The sequence below is a fragment of the Indicator indicator genome, chromosome 14 (assembly GCF_027791375.1).
Source record: "Indicator indicator isolate 239-I01 chromosome 14, UM_Iind_1.1, whole genome shotgun sequence".
NCBI classification, from domain to species: domain Eukaryota; kingdom Metazoa; phylum Chordata; class Aves; order Piciformes; family Indicatoridae; genus Indicator; species Indicator indicator.
In genome coordinates this window covers 1,167,326-1,188,463 of record NC_072023.1, presented here as the reverse complement: position 1 = coordinate 1,188,463, position 21,138 = coordinate 1,167,326, and the positions used below count along the sequence as shown (strand labels likewise).

At 44.5% G+C, this 21,138-nt stretch overlaps 1 protein-coding gene across 1 annotated transcript in view; it reads left to right on the top strand.

Moving 5' to 3' along the window:
• Positions 1 to 1,078: 1,078 nt before the first annotated feature.
• CRADD (CASP2 and RIPK1 domain containing adaptor with death domain) overlaps positions 1,079 to 21,138 on the top strand; it is a 56,604-nt gene continuing 36,544 nt past the window's right edge. Inside the window, exon 1 of the mRNA XM_054386975.1 lies at positions 1,079 to 1,393. Within this exon, the coding sequence (XP_054242950.1) occupies positions 1,079 to 1,393 (315 nt within the window). The remainder of the gene's footprint in view (positions 1,394 to 21,138) is intronic.

Genomic DNA, 21,138 nt, shown 5'->3' with positions numbered 1-21,138 from the left:
GCTGCAGGACAAATAGCTATTAATAGAAGGTGGATACATTTGAGATGGAAATTCAAAGAAAGTTTCTCACCATCAGATCAGTCAAGTTCCAGAGCAGCCTCCCAGGATGAGTCAGAGGGGAAGACAACCTGTTTCATAAGGTACATTTCTACCCCTCCTCAATTAAAGTGCATCGCGTGTGGGCCAAAGCTACCTGTTGAGTCCTTCCCTGCTGCTGCTGCCTGGTTGTTTAGTCTGGAGAAGAGGAGGCTGAGGAGAGACCTCATTGCTCTCTAGAGCTGCCTGAGGAGGTTGGAGTGAGGTGGGGATTGGTCTCTTCTCCCTGGTCTCAGGTGATGGAAGGAGAGGAAATGGCCTGAAATTGTGTCAGGGGAAGGTTAGGTTGGAGATGAGGAAAAATGTCTTTGCTGCAAGAGTGGTCAGGGATTGGCACAGGCTGCCCAGGGAGATGGTGGAGTCCCCATCCCTGGAGGTGTTCCAGAAACCTGTGGCTATGGCACTTGAAGCCATGGTTTAGTGTCCATGGTGGTGTTGGGCTCATGGTTGGACTCAACTATCTTGGAGGTCTTTTCCAACCCAAACAATTCTATGTTTCTATGACTCTATCAGGTCTGCTGCAGCTTTTGTGGTACTGCAAAGAGTCATCAGTAAGAGAGCTCAGGTGTGACATCTCTCTAACTTTTTAGGGATAGAGTCTCTCAAGTACTGGCAAATGCTCTAGCTGCCTAGGATGGACCTTGACTGGTTAGTGAGCAGGATTATTTGGCTTGGCTTTTATTCTAGCAAAGGACTGGTCTGAGCAGAGCCAAAGGTTTTCTTCCTGTCTAATGTTTCCTAGAAATGCCTGCATTTTAGCTCTTGAGACAGGGAAAGAGGAGGGAGTGGAAAGAAGATGGTGGGGGTCATTAAGAGTTTTCCCACCCAGGCTGGTGATTCTCAGTTTGGTTTTCTTTCCAAAGCTTGCTAAGGATCAAACATCACTTCTGGGTGTTCTAACATCACTTCTGGGTATTAAAGGTTGAAGTATTTTAATCTTTACACATTTCCCTACTCCTTTTCTCGTGCTGCAGGTTACCAGATGGATGCCAGAGACAAGCAGCTCCTACGCTCGATGCGCCTGGAGCTCTGCACAGAGGTGCTGGTGGATGGAATTGTGATTCAGTATCTCTACCAAGAAGGGATTCTCACAGACAGTCATGTTCAAGAAATAAAAGCCCAGACCACCACCCAGAGAAAAACCATGATGCTCCTTGACATTCTCCCCACCAGAGGACCCAAGGCTTTTGATGTGTTCCTGGATTCCTTGCAGGAGTTCCCATGGGTTAAAGACAAGCTGGTGATGAAGCGTAAGGAAATGACAGTGCAAGATCCTGCAGGTGAGGCCAGGGTTGGTGTAGCTGATACTTTGAAGCTTGTGCTGAAGCTGTGATTTTGAAAGTATTGGAGATGCCAGGAATTTCAGGTTGTGCACCATGTAGATACTGAGCATGGGGCCAAGAAAAGGGAACAGGCTGAATTTCCTGGAAGCCAGGAAGTGTTGCAAAGTTTGGGGAGTGAGCAGGGCTGAGCCCTAGGAGAAGCTGTCTTGGGGGAGGCTGGGATGTAGGAGGACCTAGGCTCTATTGCCTCAAAGGGAATGGACTATAAAAAGCAGTTTCAAGAAGGTGCAGAAGAATCTCTTCACCATCCACAGCTCATCATTGTTTGGTTTATGTGTGTTTTAGAGTGCTTTGTTTCATAGGCTGGACTTGATGATCTCAGAGGTCTTTTCCAGCCTCAATAATTCTGTGATTCTGTGTCTCTGGATTGTTTTCAGAACTTGTATTTATTTACTTTTATTTAGGTTTTAATATAATTTCGATTTAGTAGCTAATTTAGATTTATTTTGTTTATTCTCTTTGTGGGAGTGCAAATACCTAGGATCATGACTTCCAAAATGAATAGCCCTTGCCTAGTTTTAAAACAAATTTAGGAGCTAACTGATTGAATGGATGTTTTGTAATCTTACTTACTCAAATCTTGGCTTTCTGGCATTTCAGTGTACTTTTAAAATGAGCTTTCTCGTCTTGATGCTCGTTCAGAAGTGGTTTCTTTACCACTATGTCCATGCAATTGTTGAGCAGTTTAAGTCAGCACAACAGGTCAGGCTGCTTGGGGCTCTGAGCAACCTGCTCAAGTTGCAGATATCTCTGCTGACTACAGGAGGCTTGGACTAGATGACCTTTCCAAGTCCCTTCCAACCCCAAACATTCTATTGTTTCTATCATTTTTGGCCTTAAATCCTGGCAGCATGCCCTGGCTGCTAACCTCATGTTACCAGCAAGTCCTCACTTGGGAACATTGTTTCCAAGCAGCTTGATTAACCTTTCTCCAAGCCCTCCTCTCCCCTTCCCTCCCCTCCTCTCTGTTTAAGTTTGGTCATCTTAGAAGCTGGACAGGAGCCAGCTATGGGCTCTGGCAGCCCAGAAAGCCTTCTGGGCTGCCAGTGCCCATTGCCAGAGATGGAGAGAGGGGATCCTGCCCCTCTGCTCTGCTCCCCTGCAGTGCTGTGTCCAGATAGGGGACCACCAACATAAGAGAGACATGGACCTGGTAGAGAGGGTCCAGAGGAGGCCATAAAGATGATCAGAGGGCTGGAGAACCTCTGCTACAAGGACAGGCTGAGAGAGTTGGGGCTGTTCAGCTTGGAGAAGACAAGGGTCCAGGGAGACCTTAGAGCTGCATTTCAGTATCTGAAGAGGACCTGTTCAGAAGGGGCTGTGGGGATAGGAGGAGGGGCAATGGTTTGAAACTGGAGCAGGGCAGGGTTAGGTTGGACATCAGGAGGGAGTTTTGCACAATGGGTGGTGAGACACTGGAACAGGTTGCCCAGGGATGTGGTTGAGGCTCCATCCCTGGAGACATTCAAGATCAGACTTGCTGTGTCCCTGAGCAGGCTGCTCTAGTTGGAGTTGTCCCTGCTGAGTGCAGGGTGGTTGGACAAGATGACCTTTGAAGGTCCCTTCCAGCCTGATGCATTCTGGAGTGATTCTGAGGTGTGGTTTTTCCAGTGTCACTGTGCTTTTGCTTTGTATGAGACTGAAAGCCTATGGAGATGGCTGATTCAGACCAGTTGACCTTTGAGGGTCCCTTCCAACCTGATGCAGTCTGTGACCATCCTCTGCTCCCCTGTCCCAGTTTGCTGCTCACTCAAGAATGTTTTGTCAAGATCTGCTGGACAAACCTGACATTATCTTACCTGTGGAGATTTTGAATGGAATGTGAGTGACAGCTTGTCTTTCTGTTGGGTCTCTGTGGCCATTGCTTTGTGCTTGCTCCAAAATGGGTGCACAACTTTTAGAATTTGGGAAATAAATGTCCTGTGCTGCCCAGAGAGAGGAGTACACAGCAAGCCCTCAGCACAATTGAGTGTGCTGAAGAGACCTCGCTTGCTGTTATGACAAATCCCGTCATGCTAATTCTCTTTATTTGCCTTTCAAATCAGCCTGCTTGTTTGCTAATTGCTGGTTGAGCTGTTGAATCATCCTCCCAGTTCCAGAAACTGCACATGCACAGAACCATCACACACAGTCAGGAGCAAGTGGTTTGTTACTAGAAAAATGGTTTCCCATTGCTGCTCTCTGGATTGTTTTGGGGGTTGCTTGGTCTGGTTCATGAATGGCAGGTAGGATTTATTCATGTCAGGTCTTCTGGCTTCCACTGGGCTTGATAATCCTATTGCCAAAGTTTGGCTGCAGCTTAGGAAAGGCTTCCAGATGAGATCAAAGGTTACTGTTAGTTTTGCTGTGGCAATACAGAGCAGAAGAGCAGGATCAAGAGGCAGATAGCCAAGTTTGTTTGAATATTTAGGGATGTTCTTTAGATGCCAAAGGAAGAGAACACCATCTGTGCCCTAATAAATGCTGAGTACACCATGGAATGAACTGGAAACTGTAAGCAGCAGCATCTGTGCTGATTACATGCAAGGAAATGTGGTTTGGGATGAAAAGCCTCTCTTTGCATTCTAAACAACAAACTTGTAAGCTTTTGTCTCAGCAGAGTGCTCCAGCATGTTCTTGGCCTTAAGCATGGAAAAAGCCATTGGCACCAGGAAACCCATAAGCATCCTTTCAATGAAATGTGTTCTTCAGTGCCATGCTAGATAGCTTCACTTCTGCCTCCCTGGAAGCAGATGATGATTTGTCAGTGACAATGTCCTTGAAAGAATCCATTTGGAGTGAAACAAAGGCTGCCACATGTACACTACCTTTCTTTGCACTTTGAAACTCTTTACATTTGGGTCAGTATCATGGTCTCAGATTTTAAAGTCGTGCTTTCTTTTTTCCCTTTGACTCATCCATAGTTGTGGGAATCTCATGCTTGTTGTTCACTTCTTTATGCTCCACTAAAATTCTCTTTTGTCAAGCAAAATACCCTCAATTTTTGCAGATCTTTTGCAGGACTAAGGGCTGGTGGCAAGTTGTTCCTTGAAGGTTCCCTGGAGGTCTTCAAGGTCAGGTTGGATGAGGCCTTGATCAACCAGGGCTGGTGGGAAGTGTCCCTACCCATGGCAGGGGGTTGGAACTGGATGATCTTTGAGGTCCCTTCCAACCCATTCTGTGAATCTGTGATGGTTTCATTTTATAGCCTTTCGCTTCTCACTGCCTTTAAGCTCAGTAAAAGCAGGCTATTAGTTTTCTTTCTCTCTGGATGTCAAAAAGTGAGGCACATGCACAGGGATTTTTCTGTGTAGAGCATTGGATCATGGTCTTTCTCAACAGCTCTTGCAGAAACAGCACAAACTCAGCACTGTTTGGTGAGAACTGAGACAGAGCAAGGTGCCAGGAAGCTCCCCCACACTGTAATGCCAAGAACAGGGAAAGCACCAGAAGGAAATGAAATCAGATTGGCTTGGATGTTCCTTCCAAGAGGATGGGTGGGACAAAGCTTAGTGTCTGATTTGGGAAGGAAAAGCTGAGAGCAAATGGTCACAGTCTTCATGGGGCACGAAGGTGAATGTCTGCAGAGGGGAGAGTGCCCCTGGCCTGTACACCAGTGGGACTCAGAGGTTGGACGGGGTGATCCCAGGGGTCTCTTACAGCCTCAACAGTTCTATGGTGCATTTTGTTCAAAGAGATCAAGCTTTCCAGCCTTGCTTCAGCTGAGAAATAGAGTTTGTTGGTTCCCAGTCAAAGAGAACAAAAAAAATCAGCACTATAATTCTTAAGCATTTCATTTATTTCCTTCCCTTAGTAAAAAACCAAACCAAACCCAAAAAATTCTAACCCAACCCAACCAACCAAAGACCCAACAAAACAGAAAGAACCCAAGCCAACAGAACCAAACAAACAGCAATTTCAGGACAGATGTAAAACCATTTTTGATTGTGTAGTGTCAATATCATCTGTTGGATGGAACAGCTTTGAAATGGAAACCAAAGTCAGACCTAAATAAGACACTGCCACTGACTCACCAGGAGCCTGTGGGCCGTGGATTTATTGATCCCCAAGTTGTGTAACTGGGTGAAATGGTCATGGAGCAGCTTAGAGTGTAACAATAAATTGGCCCCAGAATCAGCCCAGAGTGTGCTGTTTGGCTGCTTGCAAATAAATGAACTTTAAAACCTGTGATATCCTGAGTTTTATTGCTGACTTAAAAGAAGAAGTTCTCTGCTGTAGCTCCAAGGAGCACAGAAGACCCTAATCCTGCAGAGCACAAGGAACAGTTCTTCCAAGGGAATCAGGAGAGTGATGTGCAGGCAGATAGGGCCACCTGCATCTTTAGAATTGCTGAAGATATCCAAGGTGGAGTCACCATCCTTGGAGGTGTTCAAGAGACGTGTGGGCCATGGTTCGATGGCCCTGGTGGTCTTGGCTTGAAGGTTGGACTTGGTGATCTTAAAGGTCTCTTCCAGCTGAACCAGTTCTATGATTCTACAAGATTCCTTCCCCTTGCTAGCTCACTTCATGCACAGGACATTGCTTTTGCCTAGAGTCACCTTTCTCCTCTCTTATTTGGACCTGTCAGATGGTCACAACTCTGAGGAAACCTTTTCTTAAGGAAGGCAAAGCATCATTGTAAAGCTCCAGAATTTCAAGAAGAAAATGTAAAGTCTTGTGCTTTGGGAGGGAAATATTTCTGAGCTTGACTGATTTCAAGGTGACAGAGTGACAGGGTGCTGGGCCAGCTGCTTTAACTACACCAGCACCTAGAAAGGTTGGACCAGATCATCCTTGGGGTCCCTTCCAACCTGGCCTTCTGTGATTCTATGTGATAAAACACTCTGCAGAGTGGCACTGCAAGACTTAAATCGTTATAAACACCATTCCAAGACTCAAATCATTATAAACACCACCTCAAGACTTAAACCATTATAAACACCACCTCAAGACTTAAATCATTATAAACACCACCCCAGGACTTAAACCTTTGTAAACACCACCCCAAGACTTGAACCATTATAAACACCAACCACAGCTTCAATTCCTGCTTTTGAAGATCAAAACTTCTGCTGTAGGAAGAGTTAATAAAAATAATCTGAGTCTGTTTTGTTGGGGGGAAAAAAACAATTCCCTTTTTTTCTGCCCTAGTTTGAATAAGGTTTTGCCTTTGTCAGGACCATAAATCTTCAGTATAGTATTAGAATTCTTATGAGAAACTGCAGCTGTTGGCACCAGAATTCCATTCTTTCTAGGAACAGCTAACTGCTACCCAGTATTTTTTTGCACCAACTAATAATAATAATAAAATCAATCTATAAGCTTCAGCAGCATTTGTTTATCAAGATGCTTTTGTCATCTCCCCCCATGCTGGAATTTCTCTGCCCAAGGATTTGATTTCTCCCCCTACTGCTACAAATGATTTACTTGTAGAAGTGTTGGTACTGCACCTTTTTGTAGTACAGCTGCTTTCTCCACCCCGGATGAAATCCCAGCCTGTTGAGAAAGAGAAGAGTCTGGGATGTCAGCCTTTGCCTCTGCCAAAGGAATCCTGCAGCAGCCGTTGCTGCCTGGCAAGTGTGAGAGAGTTTGGGGCATGGAGTTGTCCTGGCAAAGCTCTCCTCTCACAGCTAGGCAAAGAGAACCTTCTGCTGCCTGGTTTTCTGTTGTTGTTATGGTGCCTTGTCAGCAGCCTGCATTAAGGACCTGTTAGACTTGGGTGAGTTTGGTTGGGGGTTTTTGTTGGGTTTTTTTGGTGTGAACATATTTTAGTGTGGTTGGGGTTGTTCTTTCTCCCTTCCCTGGATGTGTGGGGAGTGTGTTGTGTCATATAGCTATATAAAGCTTCATGTTGTGTAAGACTTTGGATGAAGCATGCAAATGCAAAACAAAGCAAAAGATGGACTTCTGAGAGAGCCAGCATCCATCCTGCCCTCCCCCACAGCTTTCCCCACCTCCCTTTTCCACAGCTGGCTTGGAGGTTTCTAAGAATTGGGATTCAAATGCATTAGGACCTGGGGAAGTTTCATCTCTTCTTACCTTTTGTTGGCTGGTTCCTGCCCTCTTCCTATCCTGCTGCCTCTCATGTCTAACGCAGTGAGGAAACAGCCTGGTCTCTTGCCTTTTCCATTTGGGTGTCAGATAGGAGAGCAGCTGAGGAATTCCTTCTCTCTCTCTAAAATGGTGGACAGAAGACAGTGTTTTTTTTTTTTTCCCCTTTCTTCTCTTTCCCTCTCCTCTCTTGTACAGTCCAGTGGCAGAAGGAGGAGTTTCCTCCCATGAATGTCTGAAGGAAAGGGATGGGCTTAGCAGCCTTGGCTGCACTGGATTGACCTGGAGGCGAAGAAATGCCCTTGTGCCACATCCCAGTGCCTGGAGGCTATAGAAAACTGTTTCTGGAGAGATCCAGAAGCATCCTCAACTTTGCCAAAGTCTTTTCCACATTCCCATCTCCCCTGAAAATCGAGTGTTACATTTACAGCCTTGGCTTGGTTCCTGGCCACAGAGATCTGTACAGTCTGGATTAGAGGTTTGTGCACACACTCACTGCTAACAGCATGCACCATGGCATGGACAAGCAATCCACCCCCCGAGTCCTGCAGAGCATTCTGGGGGTGGATTTTGGCTGGAATGTGGGTAGAAACCTGAGATTTTTTTTTTTCTCCTACAATTTGTTGTTTTGGTTTTGGTTTGCCACATCAGTAAGCAGCTGTGCTTATGCTGCTTACATCTCTCAGGTGATTCTCCCTCTCTACTCTGCTCTTCTCAGGCTGCACCTGGACTACTGCCTCCAGTTCTGGGGTCCCCAACACAAGAGGGACCTGGAGCCTGTTTAACCTTTTTGTTAGTCAGCTGGGTGCTGAGAGGGGCTGGATCTTGAGGAGGTTTGTAGGTGAATATACTGTGCACAGTTGTCAGTTTGTATTCTCAGATCTGAACTAAAGCAGGAAGGCAGGATGAGCCCAGACCTTGGGGATCATTTGACCCAGGAGAGCAGGACTGCTTCTCAGAGGGATCTCAGCCAGCAAGAACCACTTGATGTTCAGCAGAAGTAAGTGTAAAGTCCTGCAGCTGGGCTAGAAAATTCCTGCAGAAGAGCACAAGGTGGGCACTGATCAGTTGCAACTCTGCAGAAAACAAGCTGCATGTCTTGCTAGGCAGAAAGTGCATGGTGAAGATTAACCACACACAGGACTGCAGCAGCAAGAGCAAAGCCAGCAGGCTGAGGGAAGTTGATTATTCCCCTGTGCTTGGTACTAGGAGGGTGTATTTGAAATACTGCCTCTAGCTTTATGCCACTAGCACAAGGGAGACTGAGAAACCAGAGTGTTGTGCAGCACCCTTGAAGTGGTTAGCTTAACATGAAGTGCACTGCTAGGCTGAGGGAACAGAGTTTGTTCTTGGAGAAGGCCAAGCTGACTCAGAAAAGGTAGAGTAAGACTCTTCCAACAGGTGCACAGCAAAAGGAAAAGGAGTGGCAGCCACCAGTTGTAGCAAGGAAAATTCTGTTTGGGTATAAGAAAAAAAGAATCACAACACAGGTCAAGCAGTGGCCACCAGAGGTTTTGGCCCAAGTAGGGTTCATAGATTCATAGAATGGCTTGAGTTGGAAGGACCTTAAAGATCATCCAGTCCAACCAGCAACCCAACACCACCATGGCCACTAAACCATGGTCTCTGGGGATCATCAAGTCCAACCCCCCTGCCAGAGCAGGAGCACCCAGGACAGGTCATACAGGAACACAGCAAGGTGGATTTTGAAAGTCTCCCTATAAGGAGACTCCTCAACCTCTCTGGACAGCCTGCTCCAGGGCTCCAGCACCCTCACAAGAAAAAAATTTCTCCTCATGTTGAGGTGGAACCTCCTGGGTTCCAGTTTGTGTCCATTGCCCCTTGTTCTTGACACCCACCCCTCAGGTATTTGTAACCATTGCTCAGATCTCCTCTCAGCCTTCTCTTCTCCAGGCTAAACAGCCCCGGGGCTGTCATCCTTTCCTCATCACACAGATGTTCCTTTTCTCATGCTTTCAAAGCCTGATCCTGCCATAGTTTGAGGGTGGTAAACTCCCTTCCCCCTTTAAGACAGCTGAATTTACTCCTTGCCCTTATGATCACTGTCTATGTTCTCTCCAAAGACTTCCTCCTCAAACATCAAAACAACCCAACCCTAAGAGCCTTTTGCTTACATTTGCAGTGGCTGTCTTCTCCCAACCACTCCCAGATGTGCCGTCCATCCAAATGATATCAGGCTGCCTACTTCTAAAGCTTCTTGAGAAACATGAAGGCATTCTCATATTGTTGAGTTACAAATAAAACTTCTGCCACCCAAATTGTTTCCCTGCCATCTTAGGGTTAATGACTGCATTTAAAGTCGTGGAGCACAAGAAAACTGGGCTTTGGCATTTAAAACAAACAAACAGAGGAAACAAGAAGAAAATTTGCTGTGTGCATTGGTGCCCCCTTGGTTTCAGTTTGATGCTGTGGCAGTGCAGGACACGGCCCAGCAGAGCACTGAGGTTGTTTTCTCCTTTAATCCTTTACCTTTGCTGCCTCTTCACTGCATCTTCTCCTTTTAAATGGCTTTTAAGGATCCTCGTTCTGAGCAGCATGCCAGGATATTGAAACAGCTCCCCTGGCCCCTTCCACCAGTCCCTCCTGTGGCTTTCTAACCTTTTTTTGCTGTCAAGCTGGAGCTCTAATTTTCTGTATCCTACCAATACTGCATGCATCTGAACCTTGCTATCCCTGCTTGTTTCTCTCATCGCTTCAAGTGCTGTGCAGCTCCTTTCCACTTCCAACCCTGCTGGATCAGCATGGAGAGCTGCCTGCAGGCTCAGTGTGGAAGTGTAGGTCTGTATCTCCAAGTCCATATGCAATATGTACAGTGTTTGTAGTGGGGTGGTTACTGTTGGCTGTGCTGTGTTAAACACTTCCTTTTTTTTCCTTTCCCTGAGCTGCTTTGCTGATAATGCCCAGGCCTCCTAAAACTCCCCACTTTTCTTTGAGGCTTAGCAGCACTCCCACTTCAGGTAGGTGCTCTGAGTGAAGCCAAATGGATGTTCAGCTGCCCTCAGCCTTATCCCACTGCTCCTACCTTGAAACAATTTTTCCTTTGACACCAAGCTGCTGATTTTTGTCAGCCTGCCTGTTTGGTTTGCTGGGCTGCAGTCCCCTCAACGGTCCCCAAACCAGGAAAGCAGGATGATTGGGGAATTTTTATTCCCACTTCTAGTGCTAATTTGAAGCGTGGCCTTGGGCAAGTGGCTGCTGCTCTGCTTTCCCTTCTGTTCACTGGAGGCAATGATATTCATTTATGCATCTGCTGGAGCTGCTCAGCTGTGGTATGAAAGCAGAGGGCTGGTGGACCCACAGGACCTGCAGTAACTAGCTGCAGTGGGTATCGTGGAGCATTTCTTAATCACTTTCTGTATATTTTTATTGTCCCCCTCCCAGACCAGATGGATTTGAAATTTATAGTTCCAAGAAACTGGATTCCTCTCTTCATACTGTTCATACTCTATGGCTGCCTTTCTCCCCCACCCCACTCCACCCCCCCTCCTTTTTTCTTTCCCCCCCTTTTTTTTTTCAGCACAAGGGTATCTAATTTAGTAAGAGATTCAATCAGCTGGAATGTGCACATTGGGAAGTGACTGACAGCAGAGGCTTCCAAGGGAGACCAGGCATACCAGCAGACTTGAGAAGAGAAAAAGGAGGAGGCAACTGCAAAAGAGAAGATGTCTAATGCAGTTAACATACAAATAACACCCCCAAAATGAACAGCCTGCTCTCTTTCTCCAGCCTGCTGAATTGTGGTGGTGCTTCAGAAGTCATCACTTCCCTCTCTTGGAGGTTTAATGCTTTCTGACAGGTGACAGGTTTGATGGCATCTTGCTTTTCTCAGCTTAAAAATGAAATGAAATGAAATCAAATCTATCTGTTCACCCGCCTCTCAGCCTTCAAAGGGTTAAGGAGTGCTGAATGCAGACAGATACAGTGCTGTATTGATATTATGTACTTTGTAATAGAAAACAGAACTATCCAGGTCAAATATCAATAACATTCTATAAGCCTTTCTAGGAAAATATAATTAAAACCATTCAGAGCTGTTTCCCATAACTGAATTTACTGGGTCCTATTGACTTCGGTCCCACATCTCCAATGTGATATTATTATTGACTTTCAGAGTTCTGCCTGCTTTAAAAATAAAGAAAACACAAGAGCAGGTAGTGGCATTCATTTGATTAGAAATCTTGCCCTCTTTTTTTTGTGTGTTTTGGGGTTGTTTGTTTTTTTTTTTTTTCCCTGAAGCAGGGATCATATTGAATTGTTTGAACAACAAAATGGTGTTCAGTCCTTCAGCTGGTTTAAATTGTCACAGTCCCACTGAAAGCAGCTAAAGCAGTGGACCATCAACTAAGAACTTGTCCCAGGTGAAGCAGTTTATTCCTTTGCACCCAAGGCTACGACTTACAGCACTGCCTCTGATTTTATCATCAACCTATAGTGACTTTTTTTTTTTGTGGTTCTTTCCCCCCACCCCTCCCCCCATTGAGTAGGATTTAGAGTAGGAAGCTCACAAAATTGTTTAAATATTTCAAACTGAAAGAGTTTGCTTTTCTAATTCTGTCCTTCCCTCTCCTCAAAGCAAATATCTTTTCTGTCCTCTCATCCACACTGCAATCAGGAGTATGTTCCTCCAAGCATATCATTTTCATGATAAATATGTTTTGTATATTCTTAAAACCTATTTGCTAGCACAGCCTCTTTAAAACAGTGTTATCATAGTCTCCAAATGGGCATATTTCTATGAAATAACTGATATTATAGCCATTAGTTACAGTTATTCTGCAGGCTTGTACCAAATATTAGGTATTTTTTGCAGAGATCTGCTAGTAGAATAATTTTTGTTGTTGTTGTTGTTGGTTATAAATATGAAATATTCTGCAAATATTCCAAGAGCCTACGAAAAAAAATCTGCTCTGCAAATTGTTGTTGGCTGTAGGTAGCTTTAGCACTTCATGGCTGTCACACAATATGTGATCAATAGTGAAGATTCTGGAAGGAGGCAGATGTATGCGGATGTCTGAAAATAACCCACCCACGTCTGGGTTAGAGAGAGAAAAAAAAAAATGGATGGAGAAACTTACAAGGAGTTTAAAGGTTTCATTTCCAGAAAAATTCAGTGTGCAGTGGGCTGAATTTTCCTGCAATCTGAAGTTTCCTGAAAGTTGGTAGGGATCGTGTGGTAGAAGAGAGGGAAGAATTCGGACTGCTTCCTTTCTGCTTGACTTGCACTGCGTTGGGTATGCGTGTGCCTGAATTAAGAGGACCTAGATTGAACATGAACTCCCTCTAAAAACAGTCAGGAATGGCTATTTATTGGTTGTGACAGCTCAGAATATTTTTTTGAGTCCATTAATATTTACGTAGTTGGGGCTTAATTGTTCCAATAAGGAGCACCCCTCCTATCCCGAGGCAGGCAGTGGCAGCACTCAGAAAAATCAGATGGTTAAATGTGCTCCAGAGGAGATGAGGTAAAAAGAAAATAATTCTGAAAGTATTAAGAGCTCAGGAATATTGCATATGGAACAACAAAAATTAAAATAGTTGGCTTTTCCTTCAGCAAATACCTTTACAACTTACTCTAACTTAATAGATAGATGTGAACTGGGAGACAGAAAGGCTTCTTGTCTGAGCCATAATTATATTCCTTATGCTGTCAAAATTGCTGTAATTCTGGGGCTGAGCTTTAAACAAAAATTACATCCTAGTTATTATTTGAGCTGCTGGCCTTGCTGCTATTTGATCTGAAAACTAAGACATTCATTTGGGTGAATACTAGATTAATTTCTTTTTTATTTTTCAAGTAATTTTAAGTCACTTGCAAATTTTAGACAAGTCTGAGCCATTATTTTTGTATTTAACTTTTTTTTTGGGGGGGGGAATGTAATAAAGGAATCTCAGTGTTTCAGTTTGAATGCAGAGTATTTTACATTCTGGGTATTTGTTTAATATTGTAATAACTCTGGGGGTTTGATGTTTGTATTTTCTGCTCATGGTAGTAGAAACTACCTCAGGTAAAAGGGAACCAGGATAAATAATTGAAAAAGCTGTAGGGCTCTCATGGCATTTTCATTAGCTCATATAATTTGTAATTTTTATTTTCATGCCTAGCTTAAAAACGTCTCCACAGCCTGCTTTTGGATTGATGTCTGTCTTCTCTAAACAGAAAGGTAGTGGTTAAAATATTTGCTAAAGAGAGGGGATTTTGATGGACTGTCCTGTTGCTTTCTTGCCTGGAAACAATACTGTTTATAAACACTCAGGGAGAAGCAGGCAGGCTGGGCAGTGGCTGTAGATTTTTAATTCACACAATTCCCTTTTGCCCCAGATCTTATAGGGCTGTGCTGGGCCATTTCAAGGAGGAATATTGATTACAATCATTAAATGTTCTGCATTAAAACTTCACTGTTTTAGCATACAGGTGACAATAGGAAGATTAACCCAAGCAGCTACTAAAAGATGACAGGAAAAACAATCCTGATCCTGACCTGCATTGCTTCTTTTTACAGCACCTTCCCCCCTGACTCCTTATTTTTCACATAATCCATAAATACTTGGGGAAAAAAAAAAAAAACACAGTTAAATCACATTTTTACATGTATCTATAAATTTGGCAGGGCAGAGCCTGCTACTAGCCTGGGCCTGCCACTTTTCTATTAATTCTGTTCTTCCATGCTACATGAAAAGCATCACTGCAGTATGCAGAGAAATTGTAATTGAAGTAACATGTGCAGCAGCCTCTCCTTTAGTTGTTTTTTTTTTTTTTTCCAGCTGAAAATTAATTAGCCCCCTTATCTTTGGAATTATTGTGGAAGGCTGTGATTTTATGATGATTATCAGGGCCTCTTGAGGTAGTTAGAATATTGTGTAATACTTTTTGTTTTATGAGTTCAGAGACCGGAGTTGACTGTACCAGAGTGGTTAAGGCAGATGGATACACCCCCTAAAAGTTTCCAGCAACAATTACATTCCAAGAAAGGTGCTAAATATATTGCTACCAAGTAACTTTCGGGTTGGTTTTGTTGTTTTTTTTTTTTTTCCCTCCTCCTTCAATCTTTTTGATGTCATTTGGGAGCGCCAAAGAAATTTTCACTTCGCCTCCTTAAAAACATTTAACTGTCAATAGAAAAATTTGCTTTAGATTTAATTTTTTTTTTTTTAATCCTACCCCAGGAAGTTTGATCCTGTGGCTACCACCTGGTAATGAAAACAAAACAAAACAAAACAAAAGTAAAAAATTCCCACTCTGTTGAATGTGATTCTTCCTTATGGCAGGACTGCAGGATTTAGGGGCTGGAGTTACAGTCAGCCCTTTGTGGCGCAGTGATTCCGAGCCCACGCGAGGCTGCTTGGTGGTGGTGTTCTAGCTGAAAACTTCCCTTACAAAAGGCACAAACCCATGAAAAAAAAAAGAAAAATCAAGTTTCCAAGCTGGCTTGTTTACATTTTATAATTCAGAAGACATAAGCTGGTTGGTAAAGTTATGGTCAGTGTTTGTTGTAATGCAGAGATGTGCTAACCTTTTAAACTGGCTGCTTTTTTCCCCCCCTTCTTTTCTGTTGGGACACAATTTCTAACCGTAATTTGTTTTTATGTGCCCAAAATGAAAGCTGTAAATGGATTTGAAACGATGACATACATCTTTAGGTCAGCATTATACTTTACCCCAGACTCTTTTTTTTTTTTCCCTGCTCACAGTTGCTTTGCAAAGTCAGAGCAGATGATAATTGAGGCAGTTTGCAGGCAATAACAACCTGCATTTTCTCACAGGAAGCCTTAGTAACGGTGTGACATAATGAAGGTAAAAACAAATCGAATTAGAAAAACAGCAAACATTGTGTTTTATAACCCCAAAATAAAATTCTTCAGCAGCAACTAGCCCTGTAATGTAATCCAATCTGTTTTAATACTGAGATTTTTCCAAGAAAGCAGGAAACAGTAAAGGGTAAGGCTTTCAAACCTCTGCTGTTTCGTTTACAGATCCCTTGCGTTAATTTAATGCTTCTAGGGAACTGGGGCTCTTTCTTTTTTCTCAGAATCCCTTCTCTAGGAAATACTGAGTGGTGTGGCGCTTAGAAGCAGTCATGGTTTACAACAGATAAGCCAAAGGATCTGGCTTCAAATTCCACACTTCTCTGAGAAAACAAAACACGCCAGTGCGTGCTTCTCTCTCAAGCGGATGATTTCTTGCTAACAGACTACAGAAAATTTACCTTAGAAGGAGCTTAGCAGACAACCTTTGTGGGCCTTCAATCTCCTCCCCTTCTCCCATCCCTCCAGTGCATGCACCAGCATCTAGCAGTTCTGTGCAGTCAGGCTTTTTAAGCAGGAAAAAAAAAAAAGATAGATAAATATTTACAGCTCTTACTTTTGGAGCGTTAGCCTGAAAAAGTTTTACTGGCACAAAATTCCCAAGTCCTGCCGGTGTGGCCAGGCCAGCTGCAACCCCAGCAGATGCAGCAGCGCCTGCCCCTTCCCAAACCCTGCCAGGGGCTTTAACTCCTGCTTGAAAAACAAAACCAGAGACATCTACCTGGGCAACTGGTTTTTGTGGCTAAAAACTGATTTTGTCTGGGGGGGGAAAAAAAAAAAAAAAGCCCTGCAAATAGAACCATTTGCTTGTGAGAACCCAGCCTGGCTGATGGCAGCCCTGGGCTTGGTAGCAGCCCTGCTGCTGCAGCTGCAGGAGATGCCTGTTTCGGCCTCCTTGCTCTTTCTTTCCTCATTTGCCTGGTTCAGAAAAGGGTGCAGTGTGAATTTTGAAAGAACAGCAGCCCTGGATCCTGGGTTTTGTTGGCGGTGAGAGTCTGGGCTGCGAGTCGTGGGGTTTGGGCAGAGAGGGCTGCAGCGCTGCGGCGCTGTTGCCAGTCGCTCAGCAGCCTGGGCTGCTTGTGCTGGGGAAGAGCAGCCACCAGCAGCGAGCCCGAGAAGACATCCCTGGGGACCCACTGCTGGTCTTTGGAGGGGCAGGGGAGAGCAAAAGGTGTGGAGGAGAAGGAATGAAAGAGGCACAGCAGGAACAGCTGCCTGACCCCAGCTGCCTGCCCTTCCCACAGACCAAGCATGGCACTTGGGGAAAACAAGGGAAATGGAGGCTGGGAAGAGGGAAAAGTTAATTTCTTTAGGTTGGTGGGGTTTTGTTGGGTTTTTTGTTGTTGTTTGTGGTTTTTTTTCCCCCTCCTCAAGATCTGAATCAGTAATTAAAACTTTGTGTTAATTGGCAATAAAGTAAAATTCCTGGAATCGAGACTTTGCCTGCAAGAGGGAAGGAAAAGCAAACATTCACTCGCATGCTTTATCACCAGCAAGCTCTTCTATCTTTGCCTGTGCTTTGCCTAGCATGGGAGACTTTCAGGACCTTTGTTCTTCTGGTGGTACAGAACATGCTGATAGATGGAGGCTTTTCCTCTGGCCATTGATTTTTTAATCACTATGTAAAGGCAGGAAGAATATCAAAGGCTGAGCTGTGTCCTCTCCCGGTCCCTGCGTAGGCCCAAAAGATCTCAGATTCACGTGGTGGGAGCAGAAACTGGGCAGAAGAGAAGAGCATTGCCCTCTATAATATGTCCTTGGTCTCAGTACCACCTCTGGTGCCGTACAGCTTAGGGAAAAAAAAATAGCAAGTAGCTATAGCTGTGCCATTGATAGTCCTGCTGCCAAGGCAGGGCAGGTACGGCTCCCCTGGAGTCCTGCTCACAGTTTAGGCTTTGGTTGTGAAACTGGTACTTCATGGGATCTAGGCTGAAGTGGGCTGGTCATGATGCTCCAGAGATTCCCCGGGATCAGAGAAATCAAAGGAATCTTCTTCAGGGACATCAAAGTAATCTTTTTCAGGGACAGCTGTTACTGCCTTATAAGCAAAAGGAGACAAAGCTGATGCTGTGGTAGATTAATCACCACCCTGACTTTCTTCCTTTCTGGGTTTTATGTAGGAGGGAGAGCTCTGCATCCATTTTGTCAACAGGTTCAGTTTGCTTATTAGATGAAATCATATTGAGGAGTGCTGGCAGAGAAAAAAGAAGGAGTTTGTTCTGTGCTACTCTGACTTGTAGCAATTTTTAGAACTCCTTGTTTCATTTTCCTTTTGCAGAGGTCCTCGAATCCTGCAAAGAATTCTTGATTATGTCCAGGCAGACCCCCACCAATTCTGGAAACAAACTTTGACAAGCAAATTGGCCACTCTGTCAAAAATTTGCAAAGTAAACTTCCTCTCCTGGCCCTGCCATTTCCAGATTGTTCTTTTGTTTTGTCATGCTGGTGTGTAAGCCACTGAGGGTTGGCAGCCTTGTCCAGAGTATCGCTGGTTTCTCCTAACCCGTGCTCCTCGTTAACTTGTTGGAACAGCATTTTGGGTGGCTGGGTTGTTTTTACTTTGCCTGAGCAGGCTTTGGGAAAACATGAACATAGAAATAGTCTAAAGATGGGCATATGAAAGCAGAGCAAGGCCCATCTGTCTCAGCAGCCTGTTTCCTGTTCAGATCAGTGGCTGGGAGGCCAAGGGAAAGCTGCAAGAACAGGTCCTGCCCATAGCAGTAGGTAGCCACCGTGCTCTTCCTGCAGGCTGGGGCTTGGGGGCTTCACGGAATGCCAGGTGGGAAGGGATCCCAAGGATCACCTGGTCCAACCTTTCTAGGTGATGGTGGAGTTTCAATGAGCTGGCCCAGCACCCTGTCCAGCTGAGTCTTAGAGCTGCCCAATGGAGGGGACTCCACCACTTCCCTTGGGAGATGATTCCAGTGTCTGGCTGTGCTCATGGGGAAACATTTTCATTTGGAGTCCAATGGGAATCTCCCCAGCAATAACTTGTCCCCATCACTCCTTGTCTTCTGCTTGGGACTCTTTGTAAAAAGGGAATCTCCATTCCCCTGGAGCCCCTTTTATGCCCTGGTCCATGGCAACAAGGTCTCCCCTAAGCCTTCTCTCCTCAAGGCTGAACAATCCCAGCTCTCTTAGCTTTTCCAAAGGAGTTTGTATCTTGGTGTGGATTTTTCTCTCCCTTAATTTGCGAATGGAGATTGTGACTGCTGTAACTTTTTACCTACCTTCCCCTCAGGTGCATTTGATGCACTTGTGTTCCCCAAGCATGGCTGTCCTGAAGGAGAGAGAGCAGTCTGCTCTCTCTGAGGATGTAGCCTGTAATGGCCATGCAATAAAAACATCACCTTCAAGCACAAAGACAAATTCCAGCTCTGCTAATAGCTTTTCTCTTTGGCCTTCCTCTCTTCAATCCCCAGGGCTTTTCCTAGGCTCAGGAGACCAGTGAGCCTTTTCTGCTTTTAGAATTGGCTCTGTAAAGCCATGAAATGAGACTGTTCTAGCCTGACAAATCCTTCTGATAAGGACTAGTGACACCCGACTGCCTGAGGGTGTCTGCTTGGTGTCATTTACGTACAGCCTCTCTCAGAGACTCCAGGCATTTCCTGGTGTCAGTGTGCAGTGCACCACCAGCCAGCTTCACCCACAGAAGGGCAATATTTGGCTGGGTGTCTCTGCTGTGTAAAAGAGCCCCCAGCAGTGCTAACTGTGAGTGGTTGCTGCCTTCTGGCTGGCACAGCTTTCAACATTGATTGTTTCTTTTCTGCGTGGGATTAATCCGTGTGGTTCAGCAGCAACACAAACTAACACACACATGCCGTGGTGTGGAAGCTGCTTGGTGTGGGCAGTCCTCCAGATCTCTCAAAAGAGCTCCTCAGTCTGCTCTTCTGTTTAAATTAACAGAAGGTTAATTTAAATTAAGAGAAGGGGTTTAAATTAAAAAGAAAGTTTGTTGGGACGAGAGGCAATGGTTTGAAACTGGATCAGGGAAGAGATTTAGGTTGGACATCAGGAGGAAGTTCTGCACTCTGAGAGTGGTGAGACACTGGAACAGGCTGCCCAGGGATGTGGTTGAGGTCCTATCTTTGAAGACTTGATGTGTCCCTGGGCAGCCTGCTCTAGCTGAAGGTGTCCCTGCTGCCTGCAGGGGGGTTGGACCAGATGACCTTTGAGGATGCCTTCCAACCCAATGCAATCTGTGAAGCTGTGGAAGGTAGAATGGGTTTCTGTGTTGCCCTATGGGTTGTAATAAGGCCTCTGATTAAAAAATATGGACTAAAACAAGTCAACTTTTGGGCAAACGTGATAATCCTTGTTTTGTGAGGGGGTTTCTGCTCACACTGAGTAGAAATCCTTGGGTTTTACCCAGTTTCCTTTTGTTATGTTGTTGGGAGATACTGAAGTTAAATAAAATTAATGTTTTCAGAGAGACACCTTAAAATATAATTACAGAGTATGTTCTGTGACAAGTTATTAAAGATTAAGTTAAAATGTACACTTTATTTTTATTTACACCAAGTATAACTGAGTTTGACCTCTGAACTTGAAACCTAAGGGATTATTAATACAAAGGTTTGTGACTGCCCTTGTGAAGTGAAGTAACTCCATTGCAGTTCATTTGCATATAGTTAATTTATAAGCCAGAGGTTTGATCTTTCAAGTTGATAACAGATCTGATGTGGTTGATATTCTTTCCAGTGATGGTGGGGAGACTCTGGAACAGGTTGCCCAAGGAGGTTGTGGATGCCTCTTCCACAGAGGTGCTCAAGGCCAGGCTGGATGAGGTCTTGAGCAACCTGGGCTGGTGGGAGGTGTCCCTGCCCATGGCAGGGGGGATGGAACTGGATGAGTTTTGAGGTCCCTTCCAACCCAACTCATTCTGTGAATCTCTGAATGACACAGTACTAGGTGTACATTTCAGTGAACTACTGGATTGGTAGTGTTAGATTAATGGTCCAAGAGGCGTTTTGCAACTGAAAGAATTCTGTGATTCTTGTCAGTCACCATCTCCAGGTGTGGAAGCCCTGGTGTGTTAGGCAAGGGGAAACAAGAGAATTGTTTTGCAGCTAATAAATTCAGCAATAAAATGAATGGTTTCCCTAAAGTTTATGGCAGATTCAGGAACTGAACTATTAACTCCTAGTCCAGTGTCCTGACCACAGAAGGTTTTTCCTATCATCAGTTAAATGAAAAGATTAAAGCTCTAGGCTGGTTTCAGGGGTGCCCCAGAGCTGACAGTACTCATCCATCTGAACAGGTTACCCAGAGAGGTTGTGAAGTCTCCTTCTCTGGAGACTTTCCAAACTCCTCTGGATGTGTTCCTGTGTGACCTGCTCTGGCAGGGGGGTTGGCCTGGACGATCGCCAGAGGTCATGTCCACCCCCTACCATTCTATGAATCTTTGTCTCTTCTATGATTCTATGATTTCAACCTGTGAGTGGTTTAATATCTGGTATCTATTTTACTTAGAGTCACAGGAATTTTGTTTCTGAGATTGAAATCTCCTTTTAGATCACTTTTTAATTCTTCTGTAGCCCTAAAAGAGGAGAGGAATTGCTTTTCCCTGTAGAGAAGTAGTATTTTAAAGCCATCAAGGCTGGTGTTTTCCAGAAAACCGATAAAATAATTCTTTAAATTCCTGAAAGACTGCAAGCCTGTATTAAATCTAATTTTCCTTTTTTCCTATCATTCTTGCACCCCTCCTTATAAATCCAGGGGCTTACTCTAGCTCTGCAGATCACATAGCACAGAGATCAATGTGTTCAAACCAGAGAAATCCTTTTGCAGCACAGTTGTCCATCAGATTCCAGTAGGCATAAAGAGTAGGTATCAGATTATTTAC